A 20,918-nucleotide genomic window follows, 5' to 3' on the forward strand; every position below is an offset into this window, starting at 1 on the left:
AGGGCCGGCAGCATCCTGAAGTACAGGTTTGCCGGAAGCCGGTCCATCCTTGCTGCTTGACACAGTCGCTGCAGGAAAGAAACATCTGCACAGCATTTGTTTCAAGGGACCTGGCGTATATAGCATACTGTTCTTAATATGTTTGCTCCCCTTAGCGCTGTGTGTTTTAACCAAGGTCACCTCTCCGAGAAAGGTTATTTCCCCAGGTAGGAATTTTTCCCAGAAGTCAGGGAGGGGATGCCTCTCCTAGAAAGGTTGTTTCCCCAGGTAGGAATTTTTCCCTGAAGTCAGAGAGGGGATGAAACTCCTTAACTAAGTGCCAGGTGGGTAGTTAATCACTACAAACAATCATGCTTAAGCTACATAATCTTTACTCCCTGGAATGGAGATAAGAAATGCCCTAACCTTTGTAATAGAAATTGACAGGATTAAAATCAACTGGGATAAATACGGATGTAACAAGACAATAAACAGCAGAACCTCTCTGGAGATCGAGACCAGAATTTGGCTGGAGATCCTGGCTAGGCTGCTGATCAACTGAACGCTGCTCCGTGTCATTCCTTCTTCGCCGACTCCGTCTACACCTTTGGGAACCCCTGGACCGGCTGGGGTAGGACCCCGGCACAGGTTCACCTCATTCCCTGCACCTGCACCTGAACCTTCACCCTTTGACATTGGACGTTAACTGGGCCCAAGGCAAAGCCATGGGAAGGAAGGGACCCTGGTGGGATAGTCCAGGAATCAGTGTGAGGAGCCAGAGAGCTGCCGTCCCGGGCTCCTGAAATCACAGCTTCTGAGCAGTGGCCGCCTCTGCCTTTGGGAAATATTATCTCGCTGTCAGAGGTTGCAACGCCCCCACTGGGGAAGGAGCAAAGGGTGGGGGCAGGAACTGTCTCCTGAGACCCTGAGTCCAGGGGTGCAGCCTCCAACTACTGGTAGCACTTCTTTCATTATTCTTTCCTACATTCATTTTAAGTGATGCTTTGGAACTTCTAGAATCAAATCCCACAAGGCTTTGGCTACCAGTTGCCCATGGGACTGGAGTATTGATATGGGAGTAGTCAAGCACTCAGATGCTGACGCCAGACAACCAAGGTTCAAATCCCAGCTCTGCCACTTAGAAGACGAGTGATTTGGACAAATTACCTAACCTCAGTTTCCTTAGCTATCAAGGAGCCTGATAAAAGTCCCCCCTAGTGCTGCTGGGAGCGTGCATTGAGTTCATTCAACGAAGGCACTTAGAACAGTGCCTGGCTACAGGAAGCACTGAGTCAGGAGTGGCTGTGGCTGGTCATTCCTGTATATGCTGCCAGAGTGTCATTTGGTCCCTGAACCTGTGGGAGGAGCTGTGGGGTACTCAGAGGGCATTCAGAGGGCAGGGGGCAGGGGGCAGGGGAGAACAGGATGGGGTATGGGCGAATTGATGGGGGTGACCTCCCAGCCTCCAGTTCTGCTGTGACCCCTGAGCCCTTCTGAGATGAAGCATCTTGAATTGCCTCCCTGCCATTCTCCCTGCCAAAGAGCAGCCAGCCTGGAAGAGGCATAGTCTACCTTTAATGGAAGTCATGGATGCTTTGACAAAGGGGACACCTGGAAGAGGGAGGGGTGACCTGGGCAACAAGTCAGGATGCTATCCTCCTCCGAGGCAGGGCAGGTGTGCTGGCTGGGGGCTCAGAAGATAGCAGGGACGATGTAGTCAGTGTGAACACCATCGATCAGGCCGGCCCCATTGTTGTGGACGAACCAGCAGGTCACCTGGGCCCCATGCCGGGGGTCCTTGCTGTAGTCTTTTTGCAAGCCCCTGGGGGAGACAAGGCAGCTGGGGTCACCTTTAGGGTCCAGCAGGGCTACACCTCCCAGGAAGGCCCCCCTCCATGTGACACCAGGAGGAAGGCTTGGACCAATGATGGGCAACGCCAAGGGCAGAGATGCTAGGAGAGCAGCCCACCCACCTGGTGACGGTAAGTCGTTGGTTCTTCACCACCATTGTGGCGTCTGTCTTTGTGGGGTCGGAGCCTGGGTGCAGGTCGAACACTTTATAATCAAAGGGGTGAAAGAATTGTCCTGGAAAGGCACATTGGAGGCAGCAGTTACTGGCAGGGAGGTTTGTTCATGCCTTGCACTTAGTAGGAGCTCACTGGAGGTTTAAGGGTTGTTTGAATTTTTTCAAGAGCTTGACTGTTTCTCATAAATTTTGGTATCAAAGCCACTCACTTAGTTCACCTGCTACAGAGAAGCAGCTGTATTGTCAGCTGGTCACACCTCCTGTCTATTTGGACCAATTCCAAAGGAATCTGGGTGGGAGAGAGGTTTGGTGGGTAGGTGCCCCACAGAATACTTCCTGCAGGAAGGCCACAAGGAGAAGCACTGTGGCTGTGACCATCCCACCCAGGGGGCTCCGGGCCCACTGGACCTTTCTCTTTGCTAATCGGGCCTCTGTCCCTTTGCTCCCAGGCCTCCTTACTCTTCAGTTTCACTGTGCGTTTGTTTGATCACAGCCTTTTGGGGGTCAAGACCCTCACCAGGACAAGCCCTCTTTGGATCTCTGAACCTTGGCGTTCACGTTGGAAGTGACCCTGACCGGATGCCCAACTGCAGAGTTGACCAGTCCCCTGGCTTCAGTGCCCCACCCCAACACCTCTGCCCACTGAGTCTGGGTGACCCAGCTCTGGAGGGACAGACAGACCAGTCTGCTCCATGGGTAGATGCTGACGGGAATGGACTTCATGGGCATCTGATTCCTCTACCCTGTTCCCACCCCAGAGCCCGCAAGGTAAATCCTGGCAGTTTGGGAGGAGAGGGGCAAACCCAAGGGACCCTCTGCACCCCCCGCAGAGCAGGTCTTGGTATTCACCGAAAGCCTGGAATTCAGCCGCAGAGCGAGCGCCTTTCCCCTTTGCCCACTGTGCCCAAGCTCGAGCTTGGCCAGCCAGGCACACAGTGTGAGGCCACGGCTCCGAGTCTGGGGAAAAGGACAGAGAGACTCAGGGTTGGGGGGTCAGGGGGTGATGCATCATCTGGAAGACTTCCTGGATGAATGGGGCCTTGGACTGGCTTGAATTGAGTGAGCAGGGAGAGGTGGGAACAAACGGGTCTCGGCCTGAAGGCCTGGGTTCTAAGGAGGCTCTGGTCTCTCCAAGGCTGGCCCCGAGGGAGCCCCCATCAAGAAGAAGTGCCCCCCTGTGAAGGCAGAGGATCTGAAGGGGGCCCCAGGGAACCTGACCAAGAACCAGGTGATCAAGTCCAAGACCTACCAGGTCATGCAGGAGTGTGGTGAGTGTTCTCGGACTGGGGGCTGAGGAGGTGCAGATGTGTGTCAGTAGGAGGGGGTGAGCTGGGGGGTCCTATGGGTCTTTTCTAAGAATCCCGAGCTCAGGGGCTCCCCACAAAAGAGGCTATCCGTCTCCAGGAGGCTGGGCTGGGGCTCTGACCTCCCCATCCTGCCCGCAGAGCAAGCCGGTGTTGCCGCACCATCTGTGTTCAGCCGCACGCGGACCGGCACTGAGACCGTCTTTGATAAGCCGAAAGCTGGGCCTGCCAAGAGTGTCTTTGGCTGAGAAGTACATGGCACGCCACCCCCTGGGCACTGACAACACCTAGACACAGGAATCTTTCTCAAGAACTCTGTCATGCCAGCACTCCCCTGCTCCCCTGTTGCCTCTGGGACCTCCACCCCTCCCCCCTCACCCTGGCCCCTCAGCCCAGGCCCTCTGCGCCAGGCCCTGGCAAACACCAATAAAGAGGATGCCCAAGCGGCCCCGGCATTTGGAGAGTATCCTTGGGAACCGGCATGGGCCCTGCGTGCGGGTGGGCATGGTCTGTACCCCCCATGTCTTTGGGAGGGTCCTTATGATCATGAGGTGCTATTGCCACTGCCCCATCCTAGCAAGAGCCTAAGGTGTGGGGATCTGTTGCTGATCTGTGTGACCTCAGACCATCCCCCCTCTTCTGAGGCTCAGTTTCCCCTTGTATGTGACAAGGGAGGTGAGCTGAGGCCCTGTGCACAAAACAGGCCACGTGCACAGAGTGAAGCAGGTGGGTCTGGGCTGCCCCTCCCCCTGCCTTCCACAGAAGCCAGCGAGATGCTCCTCAGGACCCCAAGGCTCTGCAAGAGCCAGGGACCTTGCGGGCCGCCTCCCCCTGCGCCCTTGTTCCGCCTCCTCACCATCTTGCATCCCTCACAGACAAAGCCACGCCAAGGCTCCTGTGGCCAGTGGCAGTCTGCTTCCTGAGCTGATCCCCCTCCCAACTCCAGGTGAACCTCCCCTTGTCCCTCCCACAGCTCTGCCTGAGGCCTGGGAAGTCTGGGCTCAGGGTTTGTGTGAGATCCTTTCCTCTTCAGGCCTCAGTGTCCCCTGTGTGCATGGAGCTCTCAGATTCAGGGCAGTACGAAGGCCCGTCCAGCTGTGACAACAAGACCACGGACAGTCCAGGACTGAGCTGGCAGGACCTGGGCTCCCATGCTTGGCTGAGGGCTGTGCCCGTAGACCCCCTGCCCTGCCTGTCCCCTGGGCAGGTGGAACGGGGTGCTCAGAACCTTTCCCACGTCCAGGCCTAGCCTGGCCTCCTAATATGGCTGTTCTCAGGCTGGGCCTGTGTTCTCTGCCCTGAGGGAGTGGACCGTTTTATTACTGTTTGTTTTAACAGCTTTTCCACTTTAGTCCTGGCTGGTATCGCTCAGTTGGTTGGAGAGTTGTCACCAGGTGGTGGGTTCGATCCCTGGTCTGGGTGCCTGCATTAGGCAACCGGTACATGTTTCTCACATGGATGTGTCTTTCTCTCTTCCTTTCTCTCTTTTCCCCTCCCATACCCTCCCTCCCTGCCTCCCTGCCTCTAAAAACAATTTTTAAAAAATCATTTCAACTTTATTAAAGGAAAATCTAAAGTCATCAGTAATCCTACCCCAGGCCTGGGGCCACCGTCCATGGGTCTGGGCTGGTGACAAGGGCACTGCCTTGGTGTGCTGACAGAGCAGCCATCTGCCCTTTCCCCTTCAATCCATGACTCATGGAGCCCTTGGCATGACTGACCTCCATGCAGGTCACCGGTGTGTACAGGCCACCACAGGGAATCGCCCCCTGAGGAGCTCTGTCCCTTCTGGTTTGTTCCACACGTTTAGTAAATTCCCCAGAGGGAGGCCTCTCGGTTTGTGTTGCCAAAGTGCAGGTCTTGTGTTGGGGGCCTTGCTGGAGTTGAACCCAGAGCCCTGGCTAGAATAATGGGGCCTGAACAGCAGCCTGGGGCCCCAGGAGAGAGAAGGGTCTCCTGGGCCCAGCCTCTCTCACCCCAGAAATAAGGCAGATCCACCCTGCCATGACCCCAGCAGACGTTGCCCCACTCAGACACCCCAAGGAGTGCTCAGGGCCTGTAGGGCCCCACTGCCCAGTCACACCAACCTGGCCTGCAGGCTCCTTCCTCCCCGAAGCTGCCCCCGCCCTCCTCTTCCCAGCCACCCTTCTGTCTCCTCCAGGCGGGGCTGATGGGGAGTGGGTTGGTTCGCTGTTGTGTCCCCAGGGCACTTGTTGGTGGACTGACTGGTGTAAAGGGTAATGGTGACCTGGGAAGGTTCTAGACATTTCAGAAGGTATGCCAGTACCTAGCTCCCACCTGAGCCTGCCTTTCCTCAGTATAGCAGGTCCTGGAATAATGTCCTTTTATTCAGCTTCTTTAGGTTATGATGTTGATGAGGAAAAATGTCAATTCCTATTGGGGCCACTGTGTGGAGTTTATTGGCCTCCCCATGTCTTTGGGTTTTCGCCATGGTTTCCTCCCACATCCCCAAGATGTGCACGTGAGGTGAACCGGTGTGTCTCCATCGTTCCAGTCTAGTGTGGGTGTGTGTCAGTGTGACCTTTGGTGGAGGGGTGTCCTGTCCAGGTTGGGGTCTCACCTTTTACACACTGAGCTGCTGGGAGAGGCTTTGGGCATCTGAACCCCTAAACTGGAATAAGCAAGTTGGAAAAGCATGATCTCACTTGGTTTTATGAATCCTTCTTATATGTATAGCTTACACTGATTTCAACATTTTGGATTTTTATCTACAAGTTTGGTGATGTTTTTGTGACCAGAAATAGGCCACAGGAAGTGAACTTGTTTCTAAGGTGAACATCATTTCACTTAAAGTTGACGTTTCCAAGAACCTATCCTGATAACACTGAGGACTTATTGTCCACATGTCTATCCCCAGCCAAGGTCCACAGGACATTCATAGTTTGCCTGCTTATCTGAGTCCACTGCAAGTTTTGGCTTGTTAATTCCAATTTCCCGGACCCTGCCCCCGGAGGGGTGGAGCAGCAAGCAGGTTACTAAATCATTCCCCACTTTCTCTCAAGTTCAGAAGCAGCCTGCCAGGCACTGGAGCCCAAATGAAGCCCCCAGGCCCTGCCCGCGCCGGTGCCATCGTGCTGGTCCTGCTCCCGCTGCTGGCTGTGCTCCAGACCACCCGTGCCCAAAAGGTAGTGGGTGCCTCAGGCACCTGTGTGTGCATGGGAGTGTGAGTGGTATGAGCTGGTGAGTGAGAGCATGTTTGTGTGTGAACGTGCAAGTGAGCACAGATCAGTGTGTATGCAAAACACTGGTGCTTACCATCCACCAGGCATGATGGACAGTCCCCCTCCCCCAGCCCCTCTTAAGCTAGAAGGGGTGATCCTATTTCATGTTCCAGGTGAGGAATTGCAGTCTAGCAAGTTGCCCCTGGAGACCGGCAGTCAAGGCAGGGTGTGGGGGGGGATCATGAGCCCAGCTTGCCCTCTCCTCCCTGGCTGAATGTCCTCAAGGTAATGACACGTCCTCTGTCTCCCTTTCTTCATCTGTGAAGCAGGGTAATAATAGACCCTATTCAGAGGTTTGTTGTGAAGATGGAACCTGTAACACTATGAAGTGCTTTGTACAGTGCCTGGCACAGAGCAGACACTTACGTGTGTAACAAACCGCTCAGCCAGGCACCCACCTCTGCTAGGCTACATGTGTAGGTGAACAGAGCTGGCATGTACACAAGTGTGTCATATGCAGGCTGGCAGATGTGTAAGGCTTCTCATGTGTGCACATGCGAACCTTAGACCTGGGTGGAAGGGCAGGTGCCTGGGTCAGTGATCTGTGGGGACTGTCCGTCTCTGCAGGGCCAGTGCCTGGGCTGCAGGGCAGGGCAACTGGTTGGTGGGGCCCATGGCTACAGGGAAAGGGGGCAAAGGAGAAGGCTCCCAGCTCTTAGGGACTGGACCCTGGTCATCTCCAGATTCTCCCAGCTCCTGGAGGCCCCTGTGGGGACTGGCAGGAGCAGTTCCACCATTTCTGGTCACCAGAAATCAAAGGACTTATTTGCTGCCCTGACACTGTTCAGAGCGAAGACCTTGAGCTTCCGGATCCCAACCGGGGCCAGGAAAAGTGAGAGTCCCTCCCAGACACACTGGGGCTCAGGCTCCACCTTCCATCCCCTGTGTGTTGACAGAGTGGCCCCTGCCCCCTGGCACTGTAGGGTGCGGAATGAAGCACAGAGCTGCTTCTTATTTGAAAGAAAGATCCACACGTGAAATGCCTCACGGGGCTTTTCCTGAGGCATCCATCACTCAGTCTGGGTAGGGCCAGGGCTTGGTTTGGGACCTAGGTCAAGGCCTGCTCTTGAAGAGCATGGCCCCAAGCAGGGCTGGCTTGAAGCAGCTCCACCCCCCTCCTTCACTGCTCCAGAATGCCATCGACATCTACAGTCTCACTGTGGACTCCAGGGTCTCCTCCCGGTTTGCCCACACGGTCATCACCAGCAGGGTGGTCAACAGAGCAGATTCCATGCAGGAGGCCACCTTCCAGATAGAGCTTCCCAAGAAAGCCTTCATCACCAACTTCTCCATGTACGTGCCTTCCCGCCCCCTCCGCGTCCCCTCCCCATCCAGCACTGCCATCCCATCCCCAAGTGTCCCTCTAGGAGAGAGGACCTCCTCCTGACAGGAGGTGTGTGCTTCCCCCTGCAGGCAGGACAGGAACCAGAGGCTTTATCAGGAACTTATTCTCAGAGATGTTCCCCCATCCCACACTCCCTTCCTTCCTCTTTTCATCCCTTTACTCCTCCCTCCTTCTATCTCTTTCTCCATTCTCCCTCCCCCTTCCCTCCCTCCATATTCTATCTGTCCCTCCATCCCTTCCTCCTTTCACCCCTCCCTCCACCCACCTCTGTGCTGGTGGGAAGAGGGTTCAAAGCCTTTTAGCCCTGTGTCTCCCACTGGCCTGGGAGCCTGGCATCTCCCTCCTCCTCAATCAGCCCCACACAGCTGGGCACTTGGCTGGGTGCAAATGAAGCTCAGAAAACGTGTGCTGCTGGCCGACAGGTTCCTCTGGGACAGTCTATGAGATGGAGGGGGCAATTGGAATGTGGGGCCAGAGTGGAAGGGAGAGGAGACGCCAGGACTTAGCTCAGCCCTGTCTCCTCTGCAACCTTCCTCTCCTGTCCGTTCAGTAAAACGAATGTTCACTTCCATTGTGCATGCCTCGGGGTAGATGGAGGCCTGGCACACCTTGCAGAGGCTGCCAGCCCTTACCCCAGGCCCTGCACAATCTTGTACACAGTAGGTGGATAATAAACAGGTCAGGTCTGGTCCAGGTAGGAGTCACTCTATCAGGAGGCACAGCAAGTCCCAGAGAGGCTCCCTGGAGGAGGTGGGATTAGAGAGAGGCTCCCCCCACCAGACTCTTGACAGCACCCACCCTCCTGCCCCAGGATCATCGATGGTGTGACGTACCCAGGGAACATCAAGCAGAAGGATGCAGCCCAGCAGCAGTACAGTGCGGCCGTGGCCAGGGGGGAGAGTGCTGGCCTTGTCAAGTAAGCCCAAGGGCATGCGGGAGACCCCAGTGGGGGTGGAGCAGAAGTTGTCCCTGCCTGTAGTTCTGCTTCTGCCTCCAGTGTCCATACCCTACCTGGTCTGGAGGGGCAGGCCTGATGCCCTCCTACCCCAGGGCCACTGGAAGAAAGATGGAGCAGTTCCAGGTGTCGGTGAGTGTGGCCCCCACTGCCAAGGTCACCTTCGAGCTGGTGTACGAGGAGTTGCTCAAGCGGCGCCTGGGAGTGTATGAGCTGCTGCTGAAAGTGCAGCCCCAGCAGCTGGTCAAGCACCTGCAGGTACCTGGAACCTCCTCCTCCCAGGAAGCCTCCTGGGTGACCCCTGTGCAGCCGAGGGTGGCCCCCCTGTCCCCTCAGCCTCTTGTGAGGCCCAGCCCTGGCTCCTGACTAACCCAGTGACCCCTTCTTCTCCCAGATGGACATTCACATCTTTGAGCCTCAGGGCATCAGCTTTCTGGAGACAGAGAGCACCTTCATGACCAATGAGCTTGCAGACGCCCTCACCGTCTCACAGAACCAGACCAAGGTGGGCCTGCCACAGTGGGTGGGAGGTAGGGGCCTGTCTTCAGGCTTCCCTGTGATCCTGGATTCCCAGAGAGTGGGACAATTGGGCAGAATCTCTCAGCTGGTGGACTTCTGAGGTCTCTGTGTCCGCGCTGACATGAGGCAGATGAGGGCAAGGCCTAGAGGAAGATCGCGGGTGCTGGCTTGACCCTGAGTTTAGGGGGCGACTGGGAGAGGACACTGACCTGAGGGTCCCAGGACCAGGGGGAAAGGCGGAGGCTGGATCATATACATCCTGAGCCCTGGCTCTGTTCACACAGCTCCGGAGCAGAGGCTCCTCGCTCACACCCATCCACTGTACTGAGTTCCGTCCACATGACAGCCCAGCCCGAGAGAAAGTCCCCTGGGATTTGACCTACGGGGAATTCTCATCCCGGGTGATTCTCAGGTGGGGTGAGGGGTGTGAGCGTGGCCTCGCTGCTCCCCAACATCAGCCCAGTTGGACTTTCCTCCAGGCTCACATCCGATTCAAGCCGACGCTCTCCCAGCAACAGAAGCCTGCAGAGCAACAGGACACAGTCGTGGATGGCGACTTCATCATCCGCTATGATGTGAACCGCACCCTCTCTGGAGGCTCCATTCAGGTGCGTGGGCTCCAGGGGAGAGCAGAATAACCAGGAAATCCATCCGTCCTCAGGAGCCTGAGCCTGGCTGTTGCAGAAGAAAAGGCAAAAAAACTGCTCCTGCCGGTCAGTGTGCACCGAGGGCAACAGACAGAAAACACGCGGTTTAGTTATGCTGTCCCTGAAAGAATTCCCTTTCAGAGGCAGAAAGTTTCATCTGCTAAAGAAGGTTTATTACCTCTAAACCGCCTCAGATATTCAAACAAATAGGAGGCAAAGTGGAGTAGAGTTCTAGTGAGTCATGCATAGCCAGGAAGGTTTCAGCAAATTAGTGGTTTGACTGAGTCCTAAGATAGTGAGGAAGACAGGGGGCCGGAGGGTGAGGGTGAGTGGGAAGAGATCAACTAAAGGACTTGTGTGCATAAATGCATAACCCATGGACACAGACAACAGGGTGGTGAAGGACTGGAGGGGGTGGCAGACTGGAAGAGCTCAATGGGGGGAAAGGGGCACATCTGTAATACTTTCAACAACAACGAATAAAAAAAATATATGACGAGCATTTGGGGAGGTTAGCAGTGAGGCTGTGACAGAGGAGCTCAAAATGAAGAGAGGATGGGGACCCGGGGATTTGGGGTAAGGGGGTGGGATGGGGCAGGGCAGGGCAGCGCTGCAGTTCTCATCATTGGGGTGTGTCTCACTCTGGTCATAGATCGAGAATGGCTACTTTGTGCACTACTTTGCCCCCGAGGGTCTCTCCACGATACCCAAGAATGTGATCTTCGTCATCGACACGAGTGGCTCCATGATGGGCAAGAAAATCCGGCAGGTGGGTACCACAGGTCAGGGTAGGGCCCTGAAAACGCTCAGATGCCTCACACCATCAGCTCTGGTCTAGCAGGCAGACCCTCCCTCCTCCATCTTCCTGGGTAGGAGGCTTCCAGAGACCCAGGTTGGAGCTGGTCCTGCCCCTGGAGCATTCACCATGTTCCCACTGCAGGTGTGGGCCTGGGGTGCAGCCGAAGGGCACATGAACCCCCAAGGAGGTCCCACTGAGACACACACCTTGTTTCCCCTTCCCCTGACCAGACGCGGGAAGCCCTCATCAAGATCCTAGAGGACCTCAGGCCCGAAGACCACTTCAACCTCATTAGCTTCAGCAGTGAAGCAAGCCCGTGGAAGCCATCGCTGGTGCCAGCTTCCACCCAGAACGTGGAGGAGGCCAAGAAATACGCTAACAGCATCCAGGCCCGGGGAGGTGAGCGCCATGGCAGCCCTGCAGGGTGAGGGCATCCAGGCACGACTCCACCTGAGAGCCATCCTGAGATCCTGTGCCCTCAGGAACCAATATCAACGATGCAATGCTGATGGCCGTGCAGCTGCTGGACACAGCCACCCGGGAGGAGCAGCTGCCCTCAGGGAGCGTCTCCCTCCTCCTCCTCCTCACTGATGGCGACCCCACTGTAGGTGAGAAAACAGCGGCAACTCAGGGCACAGCACAGCAGGCATCGCTGGGGCTCCATCCTGGCTTGCTGTGGGACCTGGGGAAGGGAGGGAATCCCTGCGGCCTCTCTGGCTCTGAGATTCCAAAAATATCCCCTGAGCTAATCCCTGTTTTCTGACCCTTGTCCCCAAACACTGGGTCCAGGCGTGACCAACCCCAGGAAGATCCAGAAGAATGTGCAGGAGGCCATAGGCGGTCAGTACAGCCTCTTCTGCCTGGGCTTTGGCTTCGACGTCAGCTACGCCTTCCTGGAGAAGCTGGCGCTGGACAACGGCGGCCTGGCTCGGCGCATCTACGAGGACTCGGACTCCGCCCTGCAGCTGCAGGTGCCAGCCTACCCCTGAGAGCTGGGTGAGTCAGGGACGACCCTGCCCCGCCCGCGTGACACCCCCCACTCTGCAGGACTTCTACCAGGAGGTGGCCAACCCGCTGCTGACCACAGTGACCTTCGAGTACCCAGGCAATGCCGTGGAGGAGGTCACGCAGGACAACTTCGCGCTGTTCTTCAAGGGCTCCGAGATGGTAGTGGCCGGGAAGCTCCGGGCCCAGAGCCCTGATGTGCTCTCAGCCACAGTCAGCGGGCAGCTGGTGAGTGTGGCCAGCCATCCTGGCGTGGAAGGGTGGCTGCAGCAGGCATTTGGAGGGGCTAGGTTCAAGCTCCAGCCTGTCAGACTCCAGCCCACTGACCTTGGGCAAGTGATAAAGTGCCCCCTGCCACCATGGGGGACCCCACTCCCCACTGCAAGGGCTGGTGGTTGAGATTCCATGAGATAACGTCCTGATTCTGCTGAGAGCACCTGTGCTTGGCTGCACGTGGTAGGAACTTCATAGTGAGTCTGAGTTGCTGCTGCTGTGCCCTAGGGCAGTGGTTGGCAAACTTCGACCAGACAAAACGCGGCTCACAAGCCACATGCGGCTCTTTGACCCCTTGAGTGTGGCTCTTCCACAAAACACCGACTTCTGCACATGGGCCAAAGAGCCGCATGTGGCTCAAGAGCCGCATTTTGCCGACCACTGCCCTAGGGCACCGGGTTTGGCATCCCCTCTGTCCTCCACCAGCCCTCTGAGATTGCAATCATGCAGGGAGGGCTGCTCCCACTTCACAGATGAGCAGACCGAGGTCCAACTTACCCTGAGGCCCAATGCAGCCCAGTCAATACCCACCCCAGCTCACCACATGGTGCCCGCTCCTCGCCCAGTTCTCCCTGCCTCTGTGCCACCGGGGACCCCTCATTCCACAGAGAGAAACTGAGCACCTGCTCTGAGCCAGAGCCTTCCTAGGCCCTAGGGATCCTGCCCTCATGGGAGAGACATTGGGTAACTCGTCACACGAATGAGGAAAGACCCAGAGGTTGGGGTGTCTCTGAGAGAATGTACCCAGGGACTTAGGGGAGCAGCACGGGAGCCCCAATGTGGCCTGGTGATCCGGGAGGGCTTCCTGGACAGGACTCAGCTGTGACTGTGGGATGAGTAGGAGGTGGCAGAGGCCAGATGGGGAAGTGATGGAGGAATGTTTCAGGCATGTGTGGCCGGCGCGGCAGGATGTGCAGGGAGAATAGCAGGTGGACAAGGCAGGCAGACACGCTGGGACCAGGGCTGAGTCTCAGAGCAGTAGCACATGTCACAAGGAGCATTGCATGCAGGTGACCAGAACCCTGGCTTCCACCCCCTCTTTGGCACCTCTGAGGGGTGATGCCTGCGCATTTCACCTAATCTCCCCGTGCCTCCGTTTCCTCCTGTGTGAAAATGAGAATCGGTCATCTTACCCACCTCATGAGACAGCTGTGGGGATTAACATCTGGCCCAGGGTAAACATTCCACACATGTTATCCTGGAGGCTGGGAGTTCCCAAAGTACGGAACACAGGGTGACTAAGGGGGTGCCATGTCTTTGTTTGAGTAGTTATGTATTTATCCTAATGTATCTTCTGAGAAGTATAAGTCCAACCCCAGACCGAGCATTTCCCTGGTAGTCTTGCTTGGGACAAGAACGAGTGAAGAGTGTTCATCTGTTTAACATTCACTTAAGGAAAACCTTCAAATAGATTGCTGTGCAGGTGGACAGGTCATTTGTGCAGGTGGATAGGACATTTGTGCAGGTGGACAGGACATTTGTACAGGTGGATAGGACATTTGTGCAGGTGGACAGGATATTTGTGCAGGTGGATAGGACATTTGTGCAGGTGGACAGGACATTTGTGCAGGTGGGCAGGACATTTGTGCAGGTGGATAGGACATTTGTGCAGGTGGATAGGACATTTGTGCAGGTGACCTGCAGGTGACAAAGGTGTGGTAGGCCTGGCTCTGATGAGGGACAGGGGAGGGCGTCTCCAGCAGCCGGGATGGGGTCTGATCTACATCGCAAAGGCTTTTGGCCGCCGGGGAATGGTGACAGGAAAGGCTGGAGTGCCTCTGCCCACAGGCCCCACTTCCCAGGCTGCTGGCCAGGTCAGCCTGAGAGCAGAAGGCCCCACACCGGGGAAGAAAGCAGCAGTCCACCTGAAACTTGGGCACTTGCCTCGCTGTCACCACTGGACAGTGCCTGGTCCCAGCAGGGGTCACCAGCTTGGTCAGGGGCAGCCTAATGGGGTACAAGGGGCCCCAAACCCTATCCAGGCCTGAGCCCTCTTTCGAACTCTGCCATGACTACTGGAAAGTCACTTGTCTCTGTCCCCAGAGTCTCCATCTTTGGGGTGGGCCGTCTTGGGACCCTTTCTGATATAAATGCATTTGCTGCTGCTTCTGCACTGGCCTGGCATCCAGATCCCGTCCCCATTGTCCTTCCTCCCAAAGCTGCACCTGATCTGAGTTCCTGGCTTTGCACCTGTGATAGTTCCTACCTTTTCTCTCCACCTCCGTCTCATCCTTGGAGGCTCTGTGGCTGAGCCCCTTACACCCCTAAACTCCCGCCCTGCTCCCCACCTACTCGAAGGGAATGCGGTTATCACAGCCAATCCGTGGGACCTGCCCAGTCCCAAGTAGGTTTCTCATGGAAGTGCTGGGAAGCAGCAGGCCAGGTGCGGGCGTCAGGCCCTCACTGCTGCCGCCTGCTGGGCCCCTCTTTCCAGACCACGGAGAACATCACCTTCCAAATGGAGTCCCAGGTGGCGAAGCAGGAAGAGGAGTTTCAAAAGCCCAAGTACATCTTCCACGGCTTCATGGAGAGACTGTGGGCGTACCTGACCATCCACCAGCTGCTGGAGCGAATGTGGGTGGCCTGCACCCCCAAGGGCCTGCTGGGGCGGCCACACACGGCCTCAGTGTCTCCCCAAGCTCCTCATGGGGGGGACAGCACAGGTGGCCTGGGCATCTGCTAGGTATGGAGAGGGGGGGCCATGGAGTGGTGTCTGAGCTCCAGACGCTCCCAGTAGGGACCTGCCCCCACCCCCAAGGGTCTGGAAGCGGGGAGAATGGAGCTCGGCATCCAGGACCTGCTGGCCCTCTGATGCTCTCTACCTGCAGGGTTTCCGCATCCGATGCCGATAAGCAGGCCCTGGAGACCCAAGCTCTGGGCTTGTCGCTCAACTATAGCTTTGTCACCCCCCTCACGTCCATGGTGGTCACCAAACCTGAAGGCCAAGAACAGTCTCAAGTTGCCGAGAAGCCCGTGGACAGTGGTGGGTGTGACAGTGGGCTCCTAGCTCGGTGGCAACAGAGTTTTGACCCAGTCTCTCCCCCCCAGCCCCTCGCCCACACCCTGACCAAGACCCTAACCCGGCCACACAGACTCCCAGGACCCCCAGGAGATGCATCCCATTTCATTGATGAGGAAACTGAGGCCAGGTCCCGACCCTCTCATATGCACTGCAGCTGTGTGGTGCTGGGGTGGGGAAGCAGGTTAAATAAGCACTTCAAACATATCAACACTACCCAATAGGCTCTCTCTCTCTCTCTCTCTCTCTCTCTCTCTCTCTCTCTCTCCCTCTCTCACTTTCTTTCTCTCTCTTCTCTTTTTGTTTTATCCAGGAAAGGTTGCCTCAGGTAAGGGCCTAATACCGTCAAAGACCGCCCTTCGTGACGGGTGGCTGATACAGGACCTCGGACCCCAGTCCCACAAAGTTGCTGGCCAGGGCCTCTCCAGCCCAGCCTGCTGCCAGGAGGAGGCATTGTCTGCTCGAGCACATTGGTGAATTTAGTCACCTGTTCGTTCAGATATTGGCTGTCCTGGCGCTAGGGGCTCAGTCCCCATCCAGCTGGATGCACACCCAGGTCTCTCTGATTTCCAGGTCGCACTGTCTTCAGACATAGAGCCATGGGACACAAACGGCCCAGATTACCAGGTAGCAAAGGAGCAGTGGTGGTGGGAGGGGAGATTGACAGAACCTTGACCTTGGCCACAGGCTGGGCTCTGCCCTGACTGTGGGTGAGTGGCTTGCTTGGCTCACCTGGCTGGTGGCAGGGCTGGGACTCAAGTTCAGGTGTGTCTATGCTGGAACTTTTGTTAGTGGCAGAAGAAACTTCAGAAGACAAGGTAGTTGGAAGTGGCTGATATCCCAGCGGGGTGGGAGGAGTTCAAGAAGGGTTCCTTTTCCGGCTTTGAATTTCTCCTGGCAGAAGGGGGAGAGGCTCTCAGAGTGGAGGGTGTGGGGAAGGGAGCCATCTGCCCTCTGTACATGCGTCTCCTGGGGTGGGTCCCAGAGCCCTGGCGGTGGGGAACCATGACCCTGCTTAAGCCAAGACTTTTCCTAAGGTGGAGTTGCCTTGCACGCTGGAGTTCATGACGTGCCCAACAGGAAATCTGGACGACCTGGACCTCTTATTCCTTTTTATGAGAATCTCATGTCTGAGAGAAATTTGGATGTGGGGCTATGGAGCGGGATAGGTGAGCCACTTTCTGACCTCGGAGGCCTCATTTCCCCAAGGCGATGGTAAGCCTGCCTATAGAGCTGGATGAGAGCAAGCACCCTGCACAGGGCTGGGCACCGACCAGGCAGACTTGCTGTGGGGCTTGACATGAAGCAGTGTGTCATTTAGTTTCACTGAACCAGACTCATTACACTCTGCAGGCTGGCTCAGGATGGAACCTTCTAGAAAGGGAAGGCTCCCAACATTCCCCAAGCCATGAGTGGCCCCATGAGCTGTCTCTGACCTCCAGTCTGGATTCAGACCCAGCCCAACACCAGGCTGGACCCTGTCTCCTCAGTGTTTCCTAAAAGTGTGCTCCCCTAGTTGGGTGAATCTGGGGCAGGGGTCGCAGGGCTGGAGCTTGGCGGGTGCAGGTGGCAGTGGTGGCTGGAGGGCGTGCTGATTGCGCTGAATCCTGACTGCCTTCTCCCTTTCCGTTTCTGGCCAATCCTGTACTAACATCTTCCTCCTCCTCCGGTCCCACTATAGTGGGTGATCACCTGGATGAAACAATGGAAGGTACGCCCCCAGACCAGATTCCCTGAAGTAGACAACGGCCCTATAGCAGGAAGACCCTGGGATGGGAGAGCCCTGGGGATCTCTAGGAATCTGTTACATGTTTCTCAATGTTGAAGTGGAAAAGGAACCCTGTCCACATGTATACACTATCCCATCCTTCAATTCCCCCTGCCCCCAACTGCGAGGAAGGCAATGCCTAAACAAAGACCTTTTCTTTCAGAAACAAGCCCAACAGCCCCACCACCAGGTAAGGTGCCTGCGCCCCTCGGCCCCCCTTCCCGTCACTGCCCTCCAGATGTTCTACCTGCCCCAAGAACCGCATCTGCTGCCCCAGCCCCCATCCAGGCTCCGACCTTCATCCTGCCTCTGCCTGGGCAGAGCGTGGACCAGCTCTGTGTGGACATCAAGAGCACCCCGGGGCCATTATTACTCCTGCTCTCAGACCCTGACCAAGGTGAGGCCCTGAGCAGTCACCTTCCGGAGAAACCCTCTGCAGTCAGTGCCCAAAGCGAGCTAGAGGCAGAAGCCCAGAAGAGGAGGCCAGGGCTGTTTGAGGGGCATATGAGGCTGCACGGGGTCACACAGGAGTGACTGGGCCTTGGCAGACAAGTGGGGGTTTAGTAGTGAGAGGCAGAGGTTTGCAGAAGCCCTGAGCCCGGAAAGATAGTAGTGGGACCATAGAGAGTCTGGAGGAGATGAAAGGCAAGAGGAGGGAGGTGCACTGACCAGACCTGCTCCCCACCCCCCAGAAGGGTCGTACTGGTTGAGCTGAGGTGTCAAGTCAGACGTGGGGACGTACAGCACTCAGGGATGCTCACACACCGTCTCCCACCTCCACACACCAGGCCTAGAGTCTGTATGCTCCCTGAGGGCGGGGACCGCTGATTTGCCATCTCCCTCTTGGCCATGGCACCTAGCTCAGGGCCAGGCACACTAATGTGCTTTATCAGTGTTCATGGACTTCAGACACCATCGCCCTTCTCACAGGGCTCACCTGAAAGTGTCCATCACTGAGGATTTGTGGTGCTTCCAAAGTCAAATGCAACCAAGGGAGGAGAGAAAAGATTGTGGAAAGCAGACTCCAGTGTGAGGGAATGCTGGGAAAGGGCAGTGAGGAGGGGGTTGGTGAAGGGCAGTTCTCAGGGACGTAATCAGAGAGGGCCATGCCTCTGACCTCTGCTCCCGGCTCTCTCAGGTCTCGAGGTGACTGGCGAGTATAAGATGGAGAAGGCCCAGTTCTCATGGATCGGGGTGACTTTCAAGAATCCCCAGCTGCAGGTCCACGTGTCCCCTGAGCACGTGGTAGTGACTAGGGACCGAAGAAGCTCTCAGTACAAATGGAAGGAGACGCTGTTCGTGGTGATGCCTGGGTAAGCCTCAGGCAGCGTACCAGCGATGACCTCTCAGGCTACGTTAGCCAGTGCCAGTGCTGCCCGGTGGCCTGAGGCCACAGGCTTGGGGATGAAGTGCTTGGGCTGGGCATGCGTCTTCTGCCGTGGGCCGCCCCCACCGGTTGCGCAGAGCCATACCTCTTTTTCTCTGGGGGCACCAGCGGTTGTCCTGGGGACCTGGCTGCTCACGCACGGTCATGCCCCTGAGCACTGGCCCTTATACTCATACATCCACCCACAGACCTTTCATTGGCCACCACATATGCAGGTCTGGGTGGCCTGGCACTTCTGGGGGACCAGATGTGGGCTTGCCCCCTGGAATGGCCACACCTAACCCAGGTCACTGTCCCGTGCAGGGGACTGTGTGGCTTGGAGCCACACTGCTGCTAATCCTGTGTGACCCTGGGCAGGCTGCTGAGACCCTCTTAGCCTCAGTTTCCTCACTCATACCTGGGGAGAATCACTCCAAGCCTGAGTTAGAGGCTAAGGGGAGACCCAGTGAGGGAAGGTGGCAGGGGAGCACTTTGCTCATTAGAAGGGGTGGTGCCCGCGGGGCATGCTGGAGGGCAGCTGTCTCCGTGGTGAGGGAATGATGACAGCAGTGAGAAGTTGGAAGGCACTGTCCGCCAGGGGAGGCTATGAAAGTCTCTCTTAGCACACTCCTGAAGCTCTGATGGGGAGAGACTGTCCATCAAATACCTGGCGGCTGGCAGGTAAGGGAGGTGGATGGCGACCTCTTCTGGGTGGGGCTGCCTCACCATCGAGCCTCCCAGAGGCAGCTCTGTGGGTCCAGAAGTCACGAGCGGCCTGTAGTGGGCCAAGGCTTGGGCCTTCTGGGAGCACTGCCTTCTAGTCCCAGCCCGTGCTGAGTACAAAGAGCCTCATCCATGCCCCTAACTGAGCCCTTCAGTAGAGACTGGTTTCCACCTGACAAATGAGTGAGCACCTAGCAAACCTGCGGGGCTCACCTGAAAATCGCCCATTTCATACCAGATCTTAAAGTTTCCTGATACTTGATAACTACTTCCACAAAAGAAGATGCAATAAAGAGCTCCTCTTAATCATAGCGACAGGGGCCACACACTTTCACGAGCTACAGAAGATCTCCGAGAAGAAAATCAGACCACACGTCCTGTAGTGAGTCCCCTGGAGCCTGTGTAAACTTAGTGCAGGCCCATTAAGGTAACTCAGAGTACCAGCAGGGTCTTGTTCAACGTGCTCTAAGGAGCCAAACATTCCCAAGAAAACCAAAAAGGTAGTAAATCAGTGATTTTTTTAAGTAAAAGAGAAGAGCATAGAATCAGAAGAGACTCGCCCTTCTAGATGTTAAACATACAATTCAACACTGATAATCAAGAGAATCTGGCACCGGCAGAGTGTGCCCGATACCCCGGGAATCATATCAAACGAATTTAAGGGGAACCAAATCTCAGAAAACAGGGGAAGGAGCCGCTATTTTGCTTTATAAATGCTGGGATCACCAGATATCATTAACGTCACGTTGTCCCAGTTGCTAAGGAGAATGTGTAATGGACTTCCCACTCAAGGCCACAGCTGGATTCCCCCACCCATCCCACCCCAACCGCCAGGGTCCCCTGAGGGCGTGTCCATGCCTACCTTCTCTCAGGAGCCTAGTTTCCCCACAGGCTCAAGATGACCATGGACAAGGCGGGGCTCCTGCTGCTCAGCAGCCCAGACAGAGTGACCATCGGCCTGCTGTCCTGGGACGGCCCCGGGCGGGGGCCTCGGCTGCTGCTGCGGGACACTGACCGCTTCTCCAGCCGCGTCGGCGGCCTCCTTGGTATGAGCCCATGACCCTGGCTCAGGGCATCCTCAGTCCAGCTCTGCCTGGGAACAGGCAGTGCCTGTGTCTCCCAGTCCCTGTGTCTTCATCCCTCACTGACCCTCCCTTTGTCTCTCAGGCCGCTTTTACCAGGGCGTTGCCTGGGGGCCCCCAGATGCCACAGATGCCAGCAAGCGAACACTGTGGACTCGGGGGTTTGAGTTCAATGCCACCAGGTGACTCCACGCAAACGGGCCAGGGGTGGGGACTAGGAGGCTGAGAGCTGGTCCCTGGGGCCTCCACTCCCCTGTCCGTGCCTGGGAACTAGAGATAGTCGGGTGAAAGGTTATGCTTTAGACATGTCTGACCCAGCTCTCAGTGTGACCCCCCAAAGATGGTCAACTCAGACCCACAGATAACACCCCAGCCAGAGATCTCTAAGGGTGAGTTGGGGGCATTAGCAAACTCCATGAAGTCTCAGAACCCTGAACCCTGGACAACTGGCTGCCCTTGGGTGACTGGGCCTTGTCAGCCTGTGCCGGAGGGGATTCTAAGGGGCCCTGAATCTCCACCTTCCACTTGCCTATCCCCAGCTCTCTCCCTCTCATCCCATCACACCTGAGATTTGCTAACCACCTGTCTGTCTGTGTGTCTGTCTCTCCATCCCAGAAAGCTCAAGCTGGATTACCAAGAGGGTTCCCCGGGAACAGAGATTTCCTGCTGGTCTATCGAGCTCTGATTCTGATGGCAGGAGTTATACCCACTCGCCCACCCCATGTCACCCCACTGTGTGCAGATGGCTGTCATCTTGTGACCACAGCCACCTGTGGGGTCTCGACCATGATGGGGAGGGGAGTTCCACTTATTACAAATAAAGGCAGGTAGTTTAAACTCAGGGAGTGGGCTTCTCTGTTTCCATC

At 56.5% G+C, this 20,918-nt stretch overlaps 1 protein-coding gene across 1 annotated transcript; it reads left to right on the plus strand.

Moving 5' to 3' along the window:
• Positions 1 to 6,338: 6,338 nt before the first annotated feature.
• LOC308529985 (inter-alpha-trypsin inhibitor heavy chain H4-like) lies at positions 6,339 to 20,892 on the plus strand. The gene is made up of 22 exons (XM_081106396.1): positions 6,339 to 6,455; positions 7,684 to 7,844; positions 8,708 to 8,812; positions 8,947 to 9,109; positions 9,246 to 9,356; positions 9,850 to 9,978; positions 10,670 to 10,786; positions 11,047 to 11,215; positions 11,299 to 11,424; positions 11,606 to 11,787; positions 11,864 to 12,049; positions 14,529 to 14,668; positions 14,923 to 15,089; positions 15,687 to 15,740; positions 16,151 to 16,282; positions 16,795 to 16,824; positions 17,045 to 17,071; positions 17,159 to 17,278; positions 18,020 to 18,194; positions 19,862 to 20,016; positions 20,138 to 20,234; positions 20,668 to 20,892. Exons 1-22 carry the CDS (start codon positions 6,366 to 6,368, stop codon positions 20,735 to 20,737), a joined length of 2,706 nt encoding a protein of 901 aa, XP_080962522.1. The 5' UTR covers positions 6,339 to 6,365; the 3' UTR covers positions 20,738 to 20,892.
• Positions 20,893 to 20,918: the final 26 nt, after the last annotated feature.

This window comes from Myotis nattereri (assembly GCF_964212035.1).
Source record: "Myotis nattereri genome assembly, chromosome: 14".
Taxonomy (NCBI): domain Eukaryota; kingdom Metazoa; phylum Chordata; class Mammalia; order Chiroptera; family Vespertilionidae; genus Myotis; species Myotis nattereri.

What these genes read in the sequence shown, in the direction of transcription:
- LOC308529985 (XM_081106396.1), top strand. Translation starts at nt 6,366, where the DNA reads ATGAAGCCCCCAGGCCCTGCCCGCGCCGGTGCCATCGTGCTGGTCCTG. An exon ending in TCTCACAGAACCAGACCAAG is followed by an intron (nt 9,357 to 9,849) that starts GTGGGCCTGCCA and finishes ACTTTCCTCCAG; the next exon opens with GCTCACATCCGATTCAAGCC. An exon ending in GGACAGTGGTGGGTGTGACA is followed by an intron (nt 15,090 to 15,686) that starts GTGGGCTCCTAG and finishes TCTGATTTCCAG; the next exon opens with GTCGCACTGTCTTCAGACAT.